Source organism: Vanessa cardui, chromosome 14, assembly GCF_905220365.1.
Source record: "Vanessa cardui chromosome 14, ilVanCard2.1, whole genome shotgun sequence".
In the NCBI taxonomy this organism is placed as follows: Eukaryota; Metazoa; Arthropoda; class Insecta; order Lepidoptera; family Nymphalidae; genus Vanessa; species Vanessa cardui.
In genome coordinates, this window is record NC_061136.1 from 12,879,982 (window position 1) to 12,894,705 (window position 14,724).

The following is a 14,724-nucleotide window of genomic DNA, read 5'->3' on the forward strand; positions in this document are numbered from 1 at the left end:
CACTAACAAAAATCATTACATTATGTTCCAGACATTAATTTTTATTTTAACTGTGTATAACGCTTTATCTCGATACCTTAGAAAGATACTACAAGTAGTCTTCTCTATTGCAGACACATAGAATAAGCATTGCAGTCGTTAATAAAAAACAAAATACTATCTGATCACTAATTTGTCATATTAGAAATATAGCTATCTCTTTCTGACCAAAGAACCGACCGATGAAAAATGTGTTCCTTATATCTGTCAGTCGGTTATATATATTTTTATAGAAATTTCTTCGCAATTTCAACGTTCAATCTACGGCCGATTCATTCTACAGGCCATTAGCAATATCTTTAGAACGACAAATTAGTTTTAGGTTTGTTTAAAACAAAATCAGACCCAGGATAATAATTATTGCTTGTAAAAGACTGAACATGCACGTATAAATTGAATGAACTATTTATGTTTCACGTAATTAAAACGACAGCAATCGCTATGGATACATTTTACACAATATATCAAGAATAATTTTCATGTATATTGCTTATTATTCGATGTTTCGTAACAGCACAAGCATTTGCATTCTCATACATCATATCGTAACCCAATAAACTCGAGAAGTAAAGAAAAATTAACATTCAATTGATCTTGTATAATCTATGGTCATTATCGATGTTGCCCGTTTCAATAAAACATCGAATTAACATGAACTGTTCGTAGTGTATAATATAACATAGGTTTTAGTCAATTCAATACATAAATATAAGCTTAATTCATCTTTACTTCTTTCATTAAAATAGTGTTAAGTGTAATGTGGTATTGGATTGATAAAATAATACAATATAAGTAATACTTATTTCATAATTCCATGACATCTGAGCTCATTGCATGACACTAAAGCTCTGTGCACGTTATACGCTGAACTGGCTGCATGTTGTAGTCACACACAATGAGCCAATCATTAATCATTCAGTTACTGAAACGTTCATCAAAGTAACTAAATACTGAACGCTCATTGGTCGTCTATGACGTCATCAGCTTCTATCGACCAATAAGATAGCAGTGAACTCTGTTAATATTTGATAATTACCTAAAATTTCTATGAAAGTATTTCGATGTTATTTCAAACATTTTAAAGATTACTATTATTATAATATATAATGAATTACCTTATCCCTGTTTATAATTTATTTTTTCTACGACACAAAAAAAGGAAATGAATGCTTCATTTTCCAGTATAACTTTGATAAAAATATTTATAAATTTTATGTTTCTAAGTTTTAAGATTACAAAACATTACCAGTAAGGATCGCTTCGCCATCCAGTATCAGCCTTTACATTTCATATCTGTAATCAAACATTGTTATTGTCAGTACGACACAAAAGTATTAAATGATGAATGAAGGGGTGCCTAAGAGTATTCTTTCGCCAATTAATGAAATGAATATTAAATAGTACTTGTCTGGGTCAAAGACACAATAGGATAAGATTCAGATGTTCCAAACATTATTTAGTTTATTTTTAATTTTAATGTTTCTGTAAATTCTTAAAGTAGCATTGAAATATTTTAGTCTTTATCTGTGTTTGTATATATTTTTGTGATACCATGTAGTGAGTTGATTAGATTAGTTTTGACTCTTAAATGTTAAAAAAAAAATCCATGATATGTGATGTACTCTTCAGCATATCAAATAAAAAAAAATATCATCACTTCCTTACTATAATCTAATAATTAATTAAATAATCTGTCTTTTTATGCCCTAGGTATGTTGTAATGAATAAAAGCAGGTAATACATACTAATTAATATCCTGCTCCATCTTTCTCCTCCAATGCATTTTTGGGTTCTGTATAACCTCAGTCGTATCCTTCTCTATTTTCTCATACAAAATCTTCTTATAAATTTCCATATTTTTTATAGACGGAGCAGTCGTCACGCTCGGCGGTATCAATCCTCTCTGAACGCTGCGGAACTTCTCTTGGTCTATCGGAGGTAGAGGTATTATCGCCTTACGGATCTTGTGTACGTACTCGTTCTCCGGACTCATCTTTTCGACTTTCTTATCACCGTCCGCGTTCCGTTTCTCCACGATGACACTCTCGCGCGCGTTATTCGCCTCGATGATGGACTTCTTGTCGACCACACTCTCGGCATTACTGATCACCTTCGCGTCCGACGCGACTGGTACGTCGATGTGCTGTCGGATGACGTCCTGCGGCAGTGGAGGCAGGGGGTTGAGGATCTCGAGTCTGATCTTCTCCGTGCGGTCGTAGCAGTGGTCGGGCGAGGCGAGGGCGTGGTGGGTGGCCGGCGGGTCGTCGGCGGCGAGGGCGTGGCGGGCGACGCTCTGCAACGCGCCCAGGTCGCACTCGGCCGCGGCGGAGGGCGCGCAGTCGGGGTGCGCGTTGCGAATGTGTCGCTCCAGGTTGTCTTTTCGTCTGAAGCGACGTTCTTCCGGGCAAGCTTTACATCTGAAGGGCTTCGAATCTGAACAAACGGATTTTCATTTTAAACTTATTGTTAATAAATACGAGTAATGCCTTCACACTCTTTATAAGAACATGTGAAGTTTATACTCAAATAAGTGTTTATTTACATGTCAGAGATATCAAGATATTTATTTGGACTAAAAAATCAAACACACCAGTTCAGCTTACACAGAAAGGCTTCTTGCTTAATTTAAATCTGGATAGTAGTGAATTTAAAAAAACCTCCATTATTTGATCACAATGATTTTCAATTAAAAATAACATACTCAATTTTCCGTACTACCAATATTCAAACTAGTTAGTTCATAATAATAAAAAATATGAACCTTTTTTTGATTTTATAAGAAAATTCTGAAAAAATATTATACATAATGTTCTTCAATGGACCTGTATCATCACTTTCCGGGTGGTTGATTTTAAAATTCCATAAATAAAACTCGACGACGAAAAAAATTTCGGCGTCGGCCAGACTCACCGGAGTGTATGGCGGCGTGGCGGCGCATGTCCTTGCGCGAGTGGAAGGCCTTCCGGCAGCGCGGACACGCGTGCGCGCGCAGGCCCGCGCCCCCCGCGCGGCAGCGGTGCTCCCCCGCATCCTCGCGCAGCTCCTCGCCACACGTGGTGCAACGTTTCTCTGCAAACACTCTTGCGTTATTACATGTAAACTATTATCATCAGTTATTCTACCGCCAAACAACAGTACTCAGTATTGTTGTGTTCCGGTCTGAAGGGTGAGTGAGCCAGTGTAACTACAGGCACAAGGGACATAACATCTTAGTTCCCAAGGTTGGTGGCACATTGACGATGTAAGGAATAGTTAATGATTCTTACAGGGTTAATGTCTATGGGCGATGGTGACCACTTACCATCAGGTGGCCCATATGCTCGTCCGCCAACTTATATAAAAGTTCATGTGGAAATCTTATTTATTACCATGTAACAATAGGCTACTTGACAATGCGAAAAATAAAGTGACAATTATTGTAATCACTGTATATTATGAGTTTAAAAATGGTTATTTATTAACGAAAGTCGAAAATAATACTTATTTTATTCAAAAATCCATAAATACAAATTAATTTTTTAAAAAGTTTGTCATGTGAAACAAAACGCTCCTGATTGGCCGGGCTTATGATGAAGTCACTTGCTTGTTAACCTTGCTTGCCTACTATATGTACCCCAGACTAAAATACAGGCAAGTGACGTCACCAGCTCCATTACAGCGCCATATTGTCCAAGTAGTGTATTCGCGCGCTATTTAAACATGGAATTTTTAATGATATTATTCATCAAATATGTAGTAGAAATAAAAAATCAATATTTAGTGGGTCCCTTAACCTCTACTTAATAATATAAGATGGATTTTAAAAAGCAGTCAAATAGCCTATAGAATACTAGTAACTGACTGTGCTTGTCGACGTGTTTCTTGTAGTTGGAGCCGTCCCGGAAGCGTCGGCCGCACGTCGCGCACACGTAGGGCCGCTCCTGCGTGTGCGTCAACATGTGCTTGCGGAGCGACGAGTGGTTGTTGAACGCTTTGCTACATTCGTTGCACGGGTAGTTCTTTTCTTCTGAAAAAATGTAATAATCCAACATCTGTCTGTGTCTGTTTAGAGGTTGAAAGTGTCTTTGTACTTATATACTAAAAATTATGCTTCAAAAAATGTATGAAAATAGTAGTCGCGCGCGGCTTCACTGGCGTTTTAGGGTGTTGGTTATCATGTGTTAGGCAAAAAAGTAGCCTTTGTCCTTTCTTGGAGACCAAATTCGATTCAGCGGTTTGGTCGTGAAAGGGCGACAGACAGACAGAGTTACTTTGACACTTATAGTATTAATAGAGATTTAAATGGTGTTGCTGGAAGTAGAAATTTAAAGGAATGTACTAAATCTCAGTAAAGTAATGCGAAATGAATAAACGCATTAATGTAACTTTTATGTAATTCCCTATATCCAACTAGCACCATTTTGGAAATTTGTGGTATTAAACATTTGGCTTAACATTTAACAACCTGAAATATGAAATTTAGTTACAACTGGAATAATGTCATAATCTTCTTTCTTACTTTAATTCTAAAAGGTATTAAGTAAATACTAATAATGCTAATAATGTTACTTACTGGTGTGTTTAAGTCTATGTCTCTTGAGTTTGGACATCTGATAGAACGCGGCGCCGCAAACCTCACACGTGTACGAGCGCTCCTGATTGTGTACACGCATGTGGTACTTGTAGTGGGAGAGTGACGCAAAACTCTGAAATTCAAACATTGTTTTTTACAATCAGCCCGGTCAAGTTATCTCGATAAATAGGGGTACATGTGACGTAAAAACAAGAGCATAGATATCATGGAGATTTCAAATTTGGTAAAATTTAGAATTACTTTTTCTCAGAAATTTTAAATCTTGGGTAAAAAGGGTAGATTTATTTTTAAAGATATATGCATGTTCTTTTATATTTATATGTCCAATTGGATGAAATAATGTTCTTTACAAGCTGATTGTATATTGTATTGTATTTTGTTCAAAATATGTGATAAGGATAGGCTCATATAAATTTGAAATCCTTTATTATATATATTCACAGATCAGATGAATCAATTTCTATTCATTTTTATGATAGAAAATTTTGACTGAGGAATTAAAAGGATGAGGATGATGTATTATTATATTCTGCAATTATAATAATTATTGTTATAACTTCAGCTCTGCATAGTTTTAAATTAATACTCTACCCTAGTAATTTTATAATATTATTATTTTTTTTATTATTAACAATAATTGGGTTATTATATTCTTTAAATTAGTAAATATTTAAGTGAATTCCAATGAACAAACTACTCAGATTTGGCTTATATTATTATAGTTGATTTAATTTTTTTTTCTTTGTATCAGTACCTGTTTACACTGTTGACAATGATGAGGCTTCTTCTGTCCATTACAATATGCATGATAGCAAACTTGACTTCGAGCATAGAACTTTTTCTTGCAAATTGTACAAGTGTAGCACCTTTTACCGCCATCTTAAACAATAAAAATCTTTAAATTTTAAAAATTGAATGATTGATTAAAAATATTCAAAATATAAAAGAAAAACTATTTGAACTATGGAAATGGAGAATTTGCCATTCAATAGAAAATTGAGATTTCTCCTTATTAAATTGAGTAAGTCATCAATCAATATGGTAATTTAACAGACTAAAAATTTTTTTATTTTTTAAATTGATATTGCTACAGGATCAAGACGAATATGTTCAAATGCTATAACTATTACAAATTATTTTGTTTTAATCAAGACTTTTATTGAGAGTGTAAGAATATATATATAGAAGAATTGGATGCATTAGAGTATTATATTCAGAACCATATTAAGTAACTCAGCAAAGTGCAATTTCCCTTATCTTAAAATATATTTTTCAGCCACAAACAATGTTATTCATAATTATGATCTTGATTCAAGCTAGTTTTCTACCTAGTAGATAATTTGATCTACAGGATCAGGATATACTTTATGCTATACTTACCCATCTCTATTTTTATGTGTGCATATTCCAACTTTTTCATACTTAAATTTTCTAAATCAATTTGATCCTCTTTATGAATGATTTCAGTTTCTATGGGAACTTCATAAGTGGTAGCTAGTTCGGTGTCTTTGTTTTCATTCTCCAAAACTATAGTTTCTCCTTCACTCTCATTTCTCAAACAAGCAAGACAACCCGATTTTTCATGAAGTAAACAGTCCATACACTTAATATGACCACAGCTTTCAGTCACTAGACGATTGTCCGTCTGATTAACAGCCTTTTTATTAAAACAATTAACACAGACTTGAGAATTCATTGTGAAAATACTTATTAATAGGTTAGCGAGGTTTTTTAATGTTATATTTTTCACATTACTTACAGTTTAAAAAATTAAGATTTATCAAATGAAATACTTTATATACCATATTGGTTTGAAATCATAATTTAGTTATCAAATGTTTTAAGGCAAAATACGATCCAGTTCGAAACTTCAAATATTTAAGGAGTTATGTTATTTTATTATTATGACAGAGATATATGTACATACTCCAATTATATGCATACAAATTATAACAATTGAACAATGTATAGAGACTACGAAATCTTAGAAAAAAATGTACATTAGGAATTACAGATTTTTCTTATTTTTGATATCTGAATTCTGAACAGAAAATATTGGTGGTATGTATTTGAACGCACCTACGACGCCGACTGACATTTGACAATAAATGCGTTCAATTCTAACCATTCTAGCTTCCATCTTTGTGTCAGACGCATTCAATATTATATTTAATTTTAATTTCTACTTTATTTATTACTATTGAAATCAAAGTTGTTATTTTCAAAATATATAACTTTGTAGATGCATGTTCTGTATTATTAAAAGTTGTTTACTTTAATATAATCATCAACGTTTTGAGACATTTACGATTTCATACTATTACGATTAGTCATCATCGTTGAAAAAAAAATCTATTTTTGTAGTCTGTGCAGTTTCGTAGTTGTCAATTCAATATTTAATTGCGCTTCGTACGCCTTGAAGCGTTTTATATAAATAAAATAAATAGTTTATAGTTTTTAATAATTTTATCATTATGGTAAGGAGTTAATATAAGTTAAATATATGTTAAAAGTTTTATTATGCATTCAATTTTGTAGATATTCATAAGCGTTATAATGTGTAACCTCAAATAAAATTTGTTTTTAGGATGTCTTTTTAATGATTAGGCGAAAAAAATTGACCATCTTCACAGATGCGAAGGATACTACGACTGTTTTAGAATTGAAGAAAATGATAGAAGGTTAGTGTGATTTTCATTATATTCAGAAAGTCTATTAATAGTCGCGGGACAATGTCTGACGGATCAGTGCACATATAACAGTGTTTTTCAAATCCTGACTGGAAAAAAAATATTGTTGTTTACTTTTTTTGTTGTATATTTCCATTTTTAAAATTCGAAAGTTAAAGTTTAAAAGTGCATTGTCGGAGGTCAATAACCAAATACACGATTAACATTATTGTCGTGTTTATGTTTGAATACTTTCGAGTTTATTAAGATAATTCCCTAAAACTTCTTAAACTTATTATAATACAAGGAGAGAAAAATTTCAAAGAAAATTCTTACAATACATACAATTAATATACATGTTCTTGAAAAATTTATATTGCTAGTGGTAACAATAAGTCAATAATAGAAATAAGGTCAAATTCTTTTATTGAATTTAATCACACCATATGAAGTATCAGTAAATATTTTTATCGTACACAGAATGATAGTCCAGTATGGTATGTTACTTAATTTGTTTGTTTTGATAAAACTAATTCTATTTAAATATCATTAGTGAACTTTCTTTGAGCAACACTATACTAAGTATATATGATAAAGTTGATGGTGTATTTAAAACTTATAGTATTTCAAAATTTTAAGGTCCATTTTTTTAAATTATTTATTTCTAATCAACAGACACACAACATATAGTGTACTTTATATGAGTTTAATGATATAAATAAGTTAGTTAAATAGACAACATAATGAAAATTTGTAATATGAAACTATATTTTGATTAAACTGACCTTATAATAAATCAAATTCATTATCTTTATCATAAGAAGAATATGAGATTAATAAATGTATGCATTTCCATGTGTACGTTAATACAACATGCAAAAGTATAAAGGTTTTGTATGTTTTTTCTTTCATTGATTGCTTGTGAAAATGACCTTTGTTTAGGGTCATACAGTACACAGAAATTTCCTCCATTGTATTATTAATATTAGTGTTCACACAAATTATAATGTAATTTTCAATTTGCTTTATCATCAATTTATGTGTGTCAAAACACTATAGTAATAAAACATTTTGCTTAGTATGACATATTTTTAATTTGCTAAAAGATTTAAGACTGTCATTGTACAAAGTAAAAAAAACAAACCTTAATGTACCATCTGTATTGTACTTTAAAATTATTAAAGTAGTAATTAGTAGTAGTTATTAAATTTTTATGGTAGGATGACTACTGCAAAGATGACACCTACATATACAGCCTCTCACAATGCCCTACCATCAGTTACTTTTACTAATACCATATTACATAGACCATGACAGTTCTTTTATATAAAAGCAACTCTATGTTATCATATTAGATAAATTCATATTATGTATTATTATTATGTGTTCAGGTATCCTGAAAGTACCACCCCCAAGTCAGATGCTATTCAACAAGGACAGTCAGCTAATGGAAGATGAAAAGACCCTCGCAGAGTATGGACTAACTTCGGCCACAGCTAAGGCTCAGTGCCCCGCTCCGATTGGATTGGCTTTACGGTATAACTTTAAACATTATTTAAAAAACACACTTTATGAGTTTCTATAGTGATAATGAGTCAACTCTACAGAATCTTATTTAAATATTGATAGTTACATTATTAAATTATACATATTAAAAATCATTAATGCTTTTATATAATACAAAATCAAAATGAAAATTTTATTAAACTGCAACCCCAAAATAAAAGATATGTATTAAGGAAGGAGCTTGATACTATTATGGACTCATTACAATTTTTTTTATCCAAAAAGATCAAACTACCACATTCTGGGTTTAATTAAAAGCACATGGCAACGTCATTTAAAATAAATAATTGAATTCCGGTTCTAAGTACAGAGTTGATATTTTCAAAGATAAGATATAATAATCAATGCATAAGTAAGTATTAAAATTGAAATAAAATTATTTTACATTATTGGTATATGTAATTACTATTGAATGAGAGCAACACACTCTTATCAGTTAATGATAAAATCAGTGTAATAATATTTTGTCTTTCTGTAGAAGATAAATAATTTTTTTATTAGAAATATGAAAAATATTCCAGTAAAAATATTTGTTGATAGTTATCAAGAATTTCAGTGAATTTAACACAATTTCAGAAGTGATTCCTTAGACATTGCATATTTATTTACACTTATCATAAAGAACACAAAACTATTCAACCAAATTAACTATATTATTATGTTTTTCAATTTCTTTTGAGTACCTTTATAACTTTGATTGATTTTTTTTTTAAATATTTAATGAGAAGTCATAGACAAAGACAATATGGCATATATTGGTTAACTATTATATATGTTGGGTCTTGTGTGGTGTTTTTTAACTTGTGGGGTACAGTTACAGTTACAAAAACATAGTCCATATGCACCTTTAAAGTATGATCTTTATAACAAACAGCAAAAACTTTCCTGCCAGAATTTGTCAATTATCAATATAGTTCTCATCAGAAAGAAAATTAAATATATGTTATTTAAAGTCATACATCATAATACAGGCCAAATGTGGCGGCAACCAAAACTTAGTAAGGAATATTTTCTAAGACAAAGTTTTTTCCATGTTGTTTTAGTGTGGAATGGTGGATACACTTGTAACAGATTTTCACATGGCACATGCATTCATCACAATTTCTTCAATGATTTAAGCACATGATAATTTATTTGCATTTGCTGGTATTGTTTCCCCTCAACTCCCTTACGAACACTCAAGATTTTATTGTTCTAACAATAGGGCTATTAAAAGAAGATGATTAATTTGTTCTCTGTATTGATATTCAAAGTGAATCATTTCTAATCAATGACTTCTATTACATTATCTATTGCAAGTGTGTCTTTTACAAAAATTGGGTCTTTTTTATGTAATTTCTATTTCTGACTACAAAAAGGAGATTGATAATACTGACTATTTTATATCTGTACATACTTAATAGTATTGCCAAATTCACAGATAAATAATATGTTCACTAATTAATATGTTTTTTATTTATTTCAGAAAAGAAAATGGTGAATTTGAGACTTTGGAACTGACACAGTACTCTACACCACCCGATCTACCTGATGTGATGAAATCTCAGGAGACCAATGGACAGGAACAGGTAATAAACAACTGATGTTATAAAACTAGTAAAAGACTTGATGGCATATTTTTTAAGTAGCTAAGAGAGTAAAATTTAGTAGGGAAGAAAAAATATTACATTTAGACACAGTGGTTTAATAGAACTGTTTTTAATGATCAAACTCAATCAAAATCAGTTTTACAATACCAGTTACAAAAAAATATGAGCAAAAGCTGCTGCGTTGATGACAGAGAAACAATAATAAATATTATTGATTTGAATATATAGGCAGATGTGAAAACGGAACATCTGTTAGTGATCCTCACTGTCTACATACATTGCAACTGTAAGATATATCAAACATTCTTTACATTATCAATGATGGTAAAATAAGTTATGTGTGCCTGTGTGCGAAAAATAACTGTAAATACTAGATACTATGAATAATAAGAATATGTACTATTATAATATGTCATACCTAATAATGGAAATCTTTTTATGAAAATTTATTTCTTTTCCTTGATTTGGAAAGAAAACTATACTTTCGAATTGTTACCTGAAGTAAATAACTTATTTTTAAAATGTTTTTGTTTTTCTATTTGAATTTGTAAAAGTTCAATGCATGTAGCTACAATAATGAGAATAACTTACATGAAAATCAGTTTCAATTATATATAAACTTTGTATGTCAATAACTCAATGCTATATACGATATATTCGAATAAATTCGGTGTAAATTACTTTTCAGATGGATCAGCACTAAGCGACTCGGCGAATACTCAAACAACAGATACGAATACCAACCGAGTATCGAATCGATTTATTAGTTCATAATTTTGAACTAGTCCGCCCACACCGCCGGGCGATATTTACTGATTTTTGCATACGAAAATATTTTGTTAACAGTTTATCCATAATTTGTTCTGAATTTAACAAGTTAATCCGGGTCTCAGCTGGTTTTAAATAGTGAAAATTTATTTAGGAGGGAGTCACTACTCGCTACTAACACTCGTTTGTATTTATGTCCCTCGATGATATACGGACGTTAGATTTTTTTTTTTTTTAAATAATTTGTTAGTAATTTGTGACGCTTCATTCATATAGTTTGTAATATTCAATGAAACAGGTAATTTTAATTCATAAGTCCCGGTACGCTAAGACAGTGAGCGGCTTCATTGTGGTATCTCTTTATAATAGAGAATGAGAATTTGATGCGAAAAAAGGGGTCAGACAAGGACAGAATACCTACTAGTGTTGATAAAGTGCTATTATTGAAAGTAAAAAAACGTGCAATCGTTTCGAAGGTGCAATAAGTTCCACCTTAGTGCCGCTGATGTCTTACCGTTACTGGGCGGTTATCGTGATAATTGTATTTATTGCAACATTGTGTTGCGTCGTCTGTATATTGTAGGAATACTGTCACTGTTCGATCTTATATATCAACGGACTGTCCTAGCGGGAATTACTTGGATTGTTTTTCAATTAATATAATATTAATACATACAGAACACTTCTAGTTCTGATATTCTCGATCTGTATATTATGTTGATTAATTTTTTTAAGCTTAAATTTTTGGGTTTTTCTTTTTCGTGCCTTTTGAACTAATTATTTCAACTAACATGTAATTTTTAATCGAAACCAATTGTTGTCACAGCTTGATGCTTAACTACAACCATTTTAAATCCTAATAAGGCATCTTAAAATAAGGCGTATTATAATATAAATATCTGTCATGTTATCATTAAAATACACATAATCATATAATCTATTTGTCACATACATTCCATATACCAAATGTTAGACGTTGGAACCAACTTTTGTCACCAATGCCGTATTTTATTTAGGACATATTTATGTGACTGGCGATATTATACTAGCTATATAAAATCAATATAAAACCTTTTTTTTTTTGTTTTTAAAATATAGTACCATAAGATAACTTATGGACTTTAAATCATTTCATTTTGAATGTCGGTAGCAGTTGGCAATTATAGCTTTGAAATGTTTTAATTAAATTAATTGTATGATGACAAATAGATTATATATAACGCAAAATACATAGTAAATATTAGTCTAGTAACTTAAAAATAACAGCTATTGAAATATAAAACACGAAGACACGCTTTTATCTATTTATAAAACAAGACTGTCGTGAATGCGTCGTGTCCTCTGCGTATTGACTATTGCTATTATTTTTATTCGAATCGTAGTTGTTTGTATTTTAAATGTTTTTTTTTTTTAACATTGCAACACTGGGTACTGAGTCAAAGGAGATACGACGGGTTAATGAAGGATCACGCAAACATCGTATGGATTTAAAAAAAATAAATAATGCGGTATTTATCTGATGATAGATTAGTATTGACTATAGATAATAGCTAATTTAATAGGGTAATATAGGGGCTTTTTATATTCTAGAATCGAGGATGTTCTCAGATCTATGTAAACATTCTTTGTTGTTGTGATTCGTTTAAATGAAATTTTAATGTCGATGGTTCCTGAATTTTTTTATGTTGATTGTTCTCTTTTTGCTTCTACTTGAATTTAATTAGTTTTTTTTTTCTTCGCAACTTTTTAAAGCTTTGTATATTTTGTAGCACACATACAATATGTCTAGATATATTGGTCAGTGCTCAACCCACCAAGAGATGGCGCTTAAGAGATATTATCACTCAGAAATATAAGTTTTAATGTATTTTTTTTCATGCAATTAACATTAAATATGTTTCATCTTCTGTTAGTTCTGAACACTTCAAATTCTAATAAAAATCATTTTAGGAACACTCCTTTAGTAGACACGTCAATTTTCATATGTAGCTAGCTAATGATTAGCTTAAACATTTTGAAAAATCATTTGTTACCAAATAAATTCTTCATCCAAATTTAAATAAGTTGAGATTCAAATGCACTCCTTTGCACGATAATATGGCTTTGTGAAAAGATATGTAAAGTTAGATGGAGTTTCGTAACATTCTATTAAAAAATCCTCATTAAGAGCTCCGCTGAGCTGTCCTAAACCTTTGATATATGATAAGTCTAAAAGTATAACCACATTTACATAATAACTTAGTTCAAGTTCCAAGTACATTGATGTCGTTACTGAAACTATACAATGTTGTAAAATTAAGTATTAATTAATATTTTGAACTGATGCTAGTATAAAAATAAAGTAAATATGCATCTATAGCATACTTTACAAAAAATAATTATATATTACAATGATATAACTTTTGTACTTATCATATTTCTAAGTAAATAATTATTTGTATTAAAATTTGTTTTAAACATTTTTTTTTTATTTGCTGAATTTATTAAATCTACTGTGATGGTAGTATACAGCAATAAACAATTTATGTCTCGAAGTAATACAATTTGTCTTGAAATTTCCATTTTATATACGATATAGAACAAATTGTAAAGCAGTTACAATATACTTAATAGTGTAACTAGCGATGAGACTTCATATAACTAATGTAGTGTGCAAGTATGGGAATCTAAAACGAACCAGCAGAAAATAAAGCTGTTTTGATTTGTTGTGATGTGTTTTATTTTATCCCAACCACGTGAAAGATTATAAACTGACCCATCTTTTTCAATAACTTGTTAATATTGATAATAATACCTAAGAATTTGGTTGACTCCCAATTCGATTACAAATAACCTCACCAATAACGTATTTAATAGCTTTTTGATCGAAACGAAAGACATTCAATTAAGCAGTTGATCCGAAAATGTAAAGTTCTGTAATCTGTATCTGATTTATGTTAACATGAGATATATGAAAAGGATCATACTTTGTCTTGTGAAATGAACAATATTTTTTAATTCTTCAATATTAGCGTATAGTACGACACAACTTAGATGTCGCATCGGCAAAATTCGTAAAACCGATCACGTCCGAATTGAATACGCTATCCCAAATTATCAAAATTTATTTCTCATGCGAATATAATCTTTATACAAACGTAATAACTTGTAATATCATATGACGTAATATATTCGTCAATTTGGTGCGTCGATTTACATGCACTTGCTTTCTCTGACGCGTGAATCTATAACGACGAATAGCGTCGAATCGAACGCGATAGGGAGCTATTTCTATTGGTTGTGTATATTGGCAGTAATCGGTTTTATTTTCATTCCATTGCATTTTTCGATGCTACATCTAATTTGTGTCGTACTATCCTATTGTGTCTAAACCCTTAACATGCGGAGGGCGAGTTTAGTAGCGCTACTAAACTGAAAATGCCGAGCTGAGATGGCCCAGTGGTTAGAACGCATGCATCGTAACCGATGATTGCATGTTCAAACCCAGGCAAGCACCACTATATATATGTGCTTAATTCGT

At 30.9% G+C, this 14,724-nt stretch overlaps 2 protein-coding genes across 3 annotated transcripts; one reads left to right on the forward strand and one right to left on the reverse strand.

Annotated features, from left to right (window-relative positions):
• Positions 1 to 704: 704 nt before the first annotated feature.
• LOC124535021 (zinc finger protein 91) lies at positions 705 to 6,686 on the reverse strand. 2 transcript variants are annotated; one of them, XM_047111040.1, is made up of 7 exons: positions 5,993 to 6,686; positions 5,367 to 5,491; positions 4,592 to 4,724; positions 3,881 to 4,045; positions 2,950 to 3,108; positions 1,785 to 2,472; positions 705 to 1,332 (listed from the first exon to the last, which is right to left on the reverse strand). In XM_047111040.1, coding segments are annotated over exons 1-7 (1,587 nt in total). In that variant the 5' UTR covers positions 6,309 to 6,686; the 3' UTR covers positions 705 to 1,331. The 2 variants fall into 2 exon arrangements, with proteins under 2 accessions (XP_046966996.1, XP_046966997.1); XM_047111041.1 differs by lacking the exon at positions 705 to 1,332 and having other exon boundaries at positions 1,784 to 2,472.
• Positions 6,687 to 6,957: 271 nt separating this feature from the next.
• LOC124535023 (elongin-B) lies at positions 6,958 to 13,910 on the forward strand. The gene is made up of 5 exons (XM_047111043.1): positions 6,958 to 7,089; positions 7,200 to 7,293; positions 8,673 to 8,817; positions 10,313 to 10,415; positions 11,125 to 13,910. Exons 1-5 carry the CDS (start codon positions 7,087 to 7,089, stop codon positions 11,137 to 11,139), a joined length of 360 nt encoding a protein of 119 aa, XP_046966999.1. The 5' UTR covers positions 6,958 to 7,086; the 3' UTR covers positions 11,140 to 13,910.
• Positions 13,911 to 14,724: the final 814 nt, after the last annotated feature.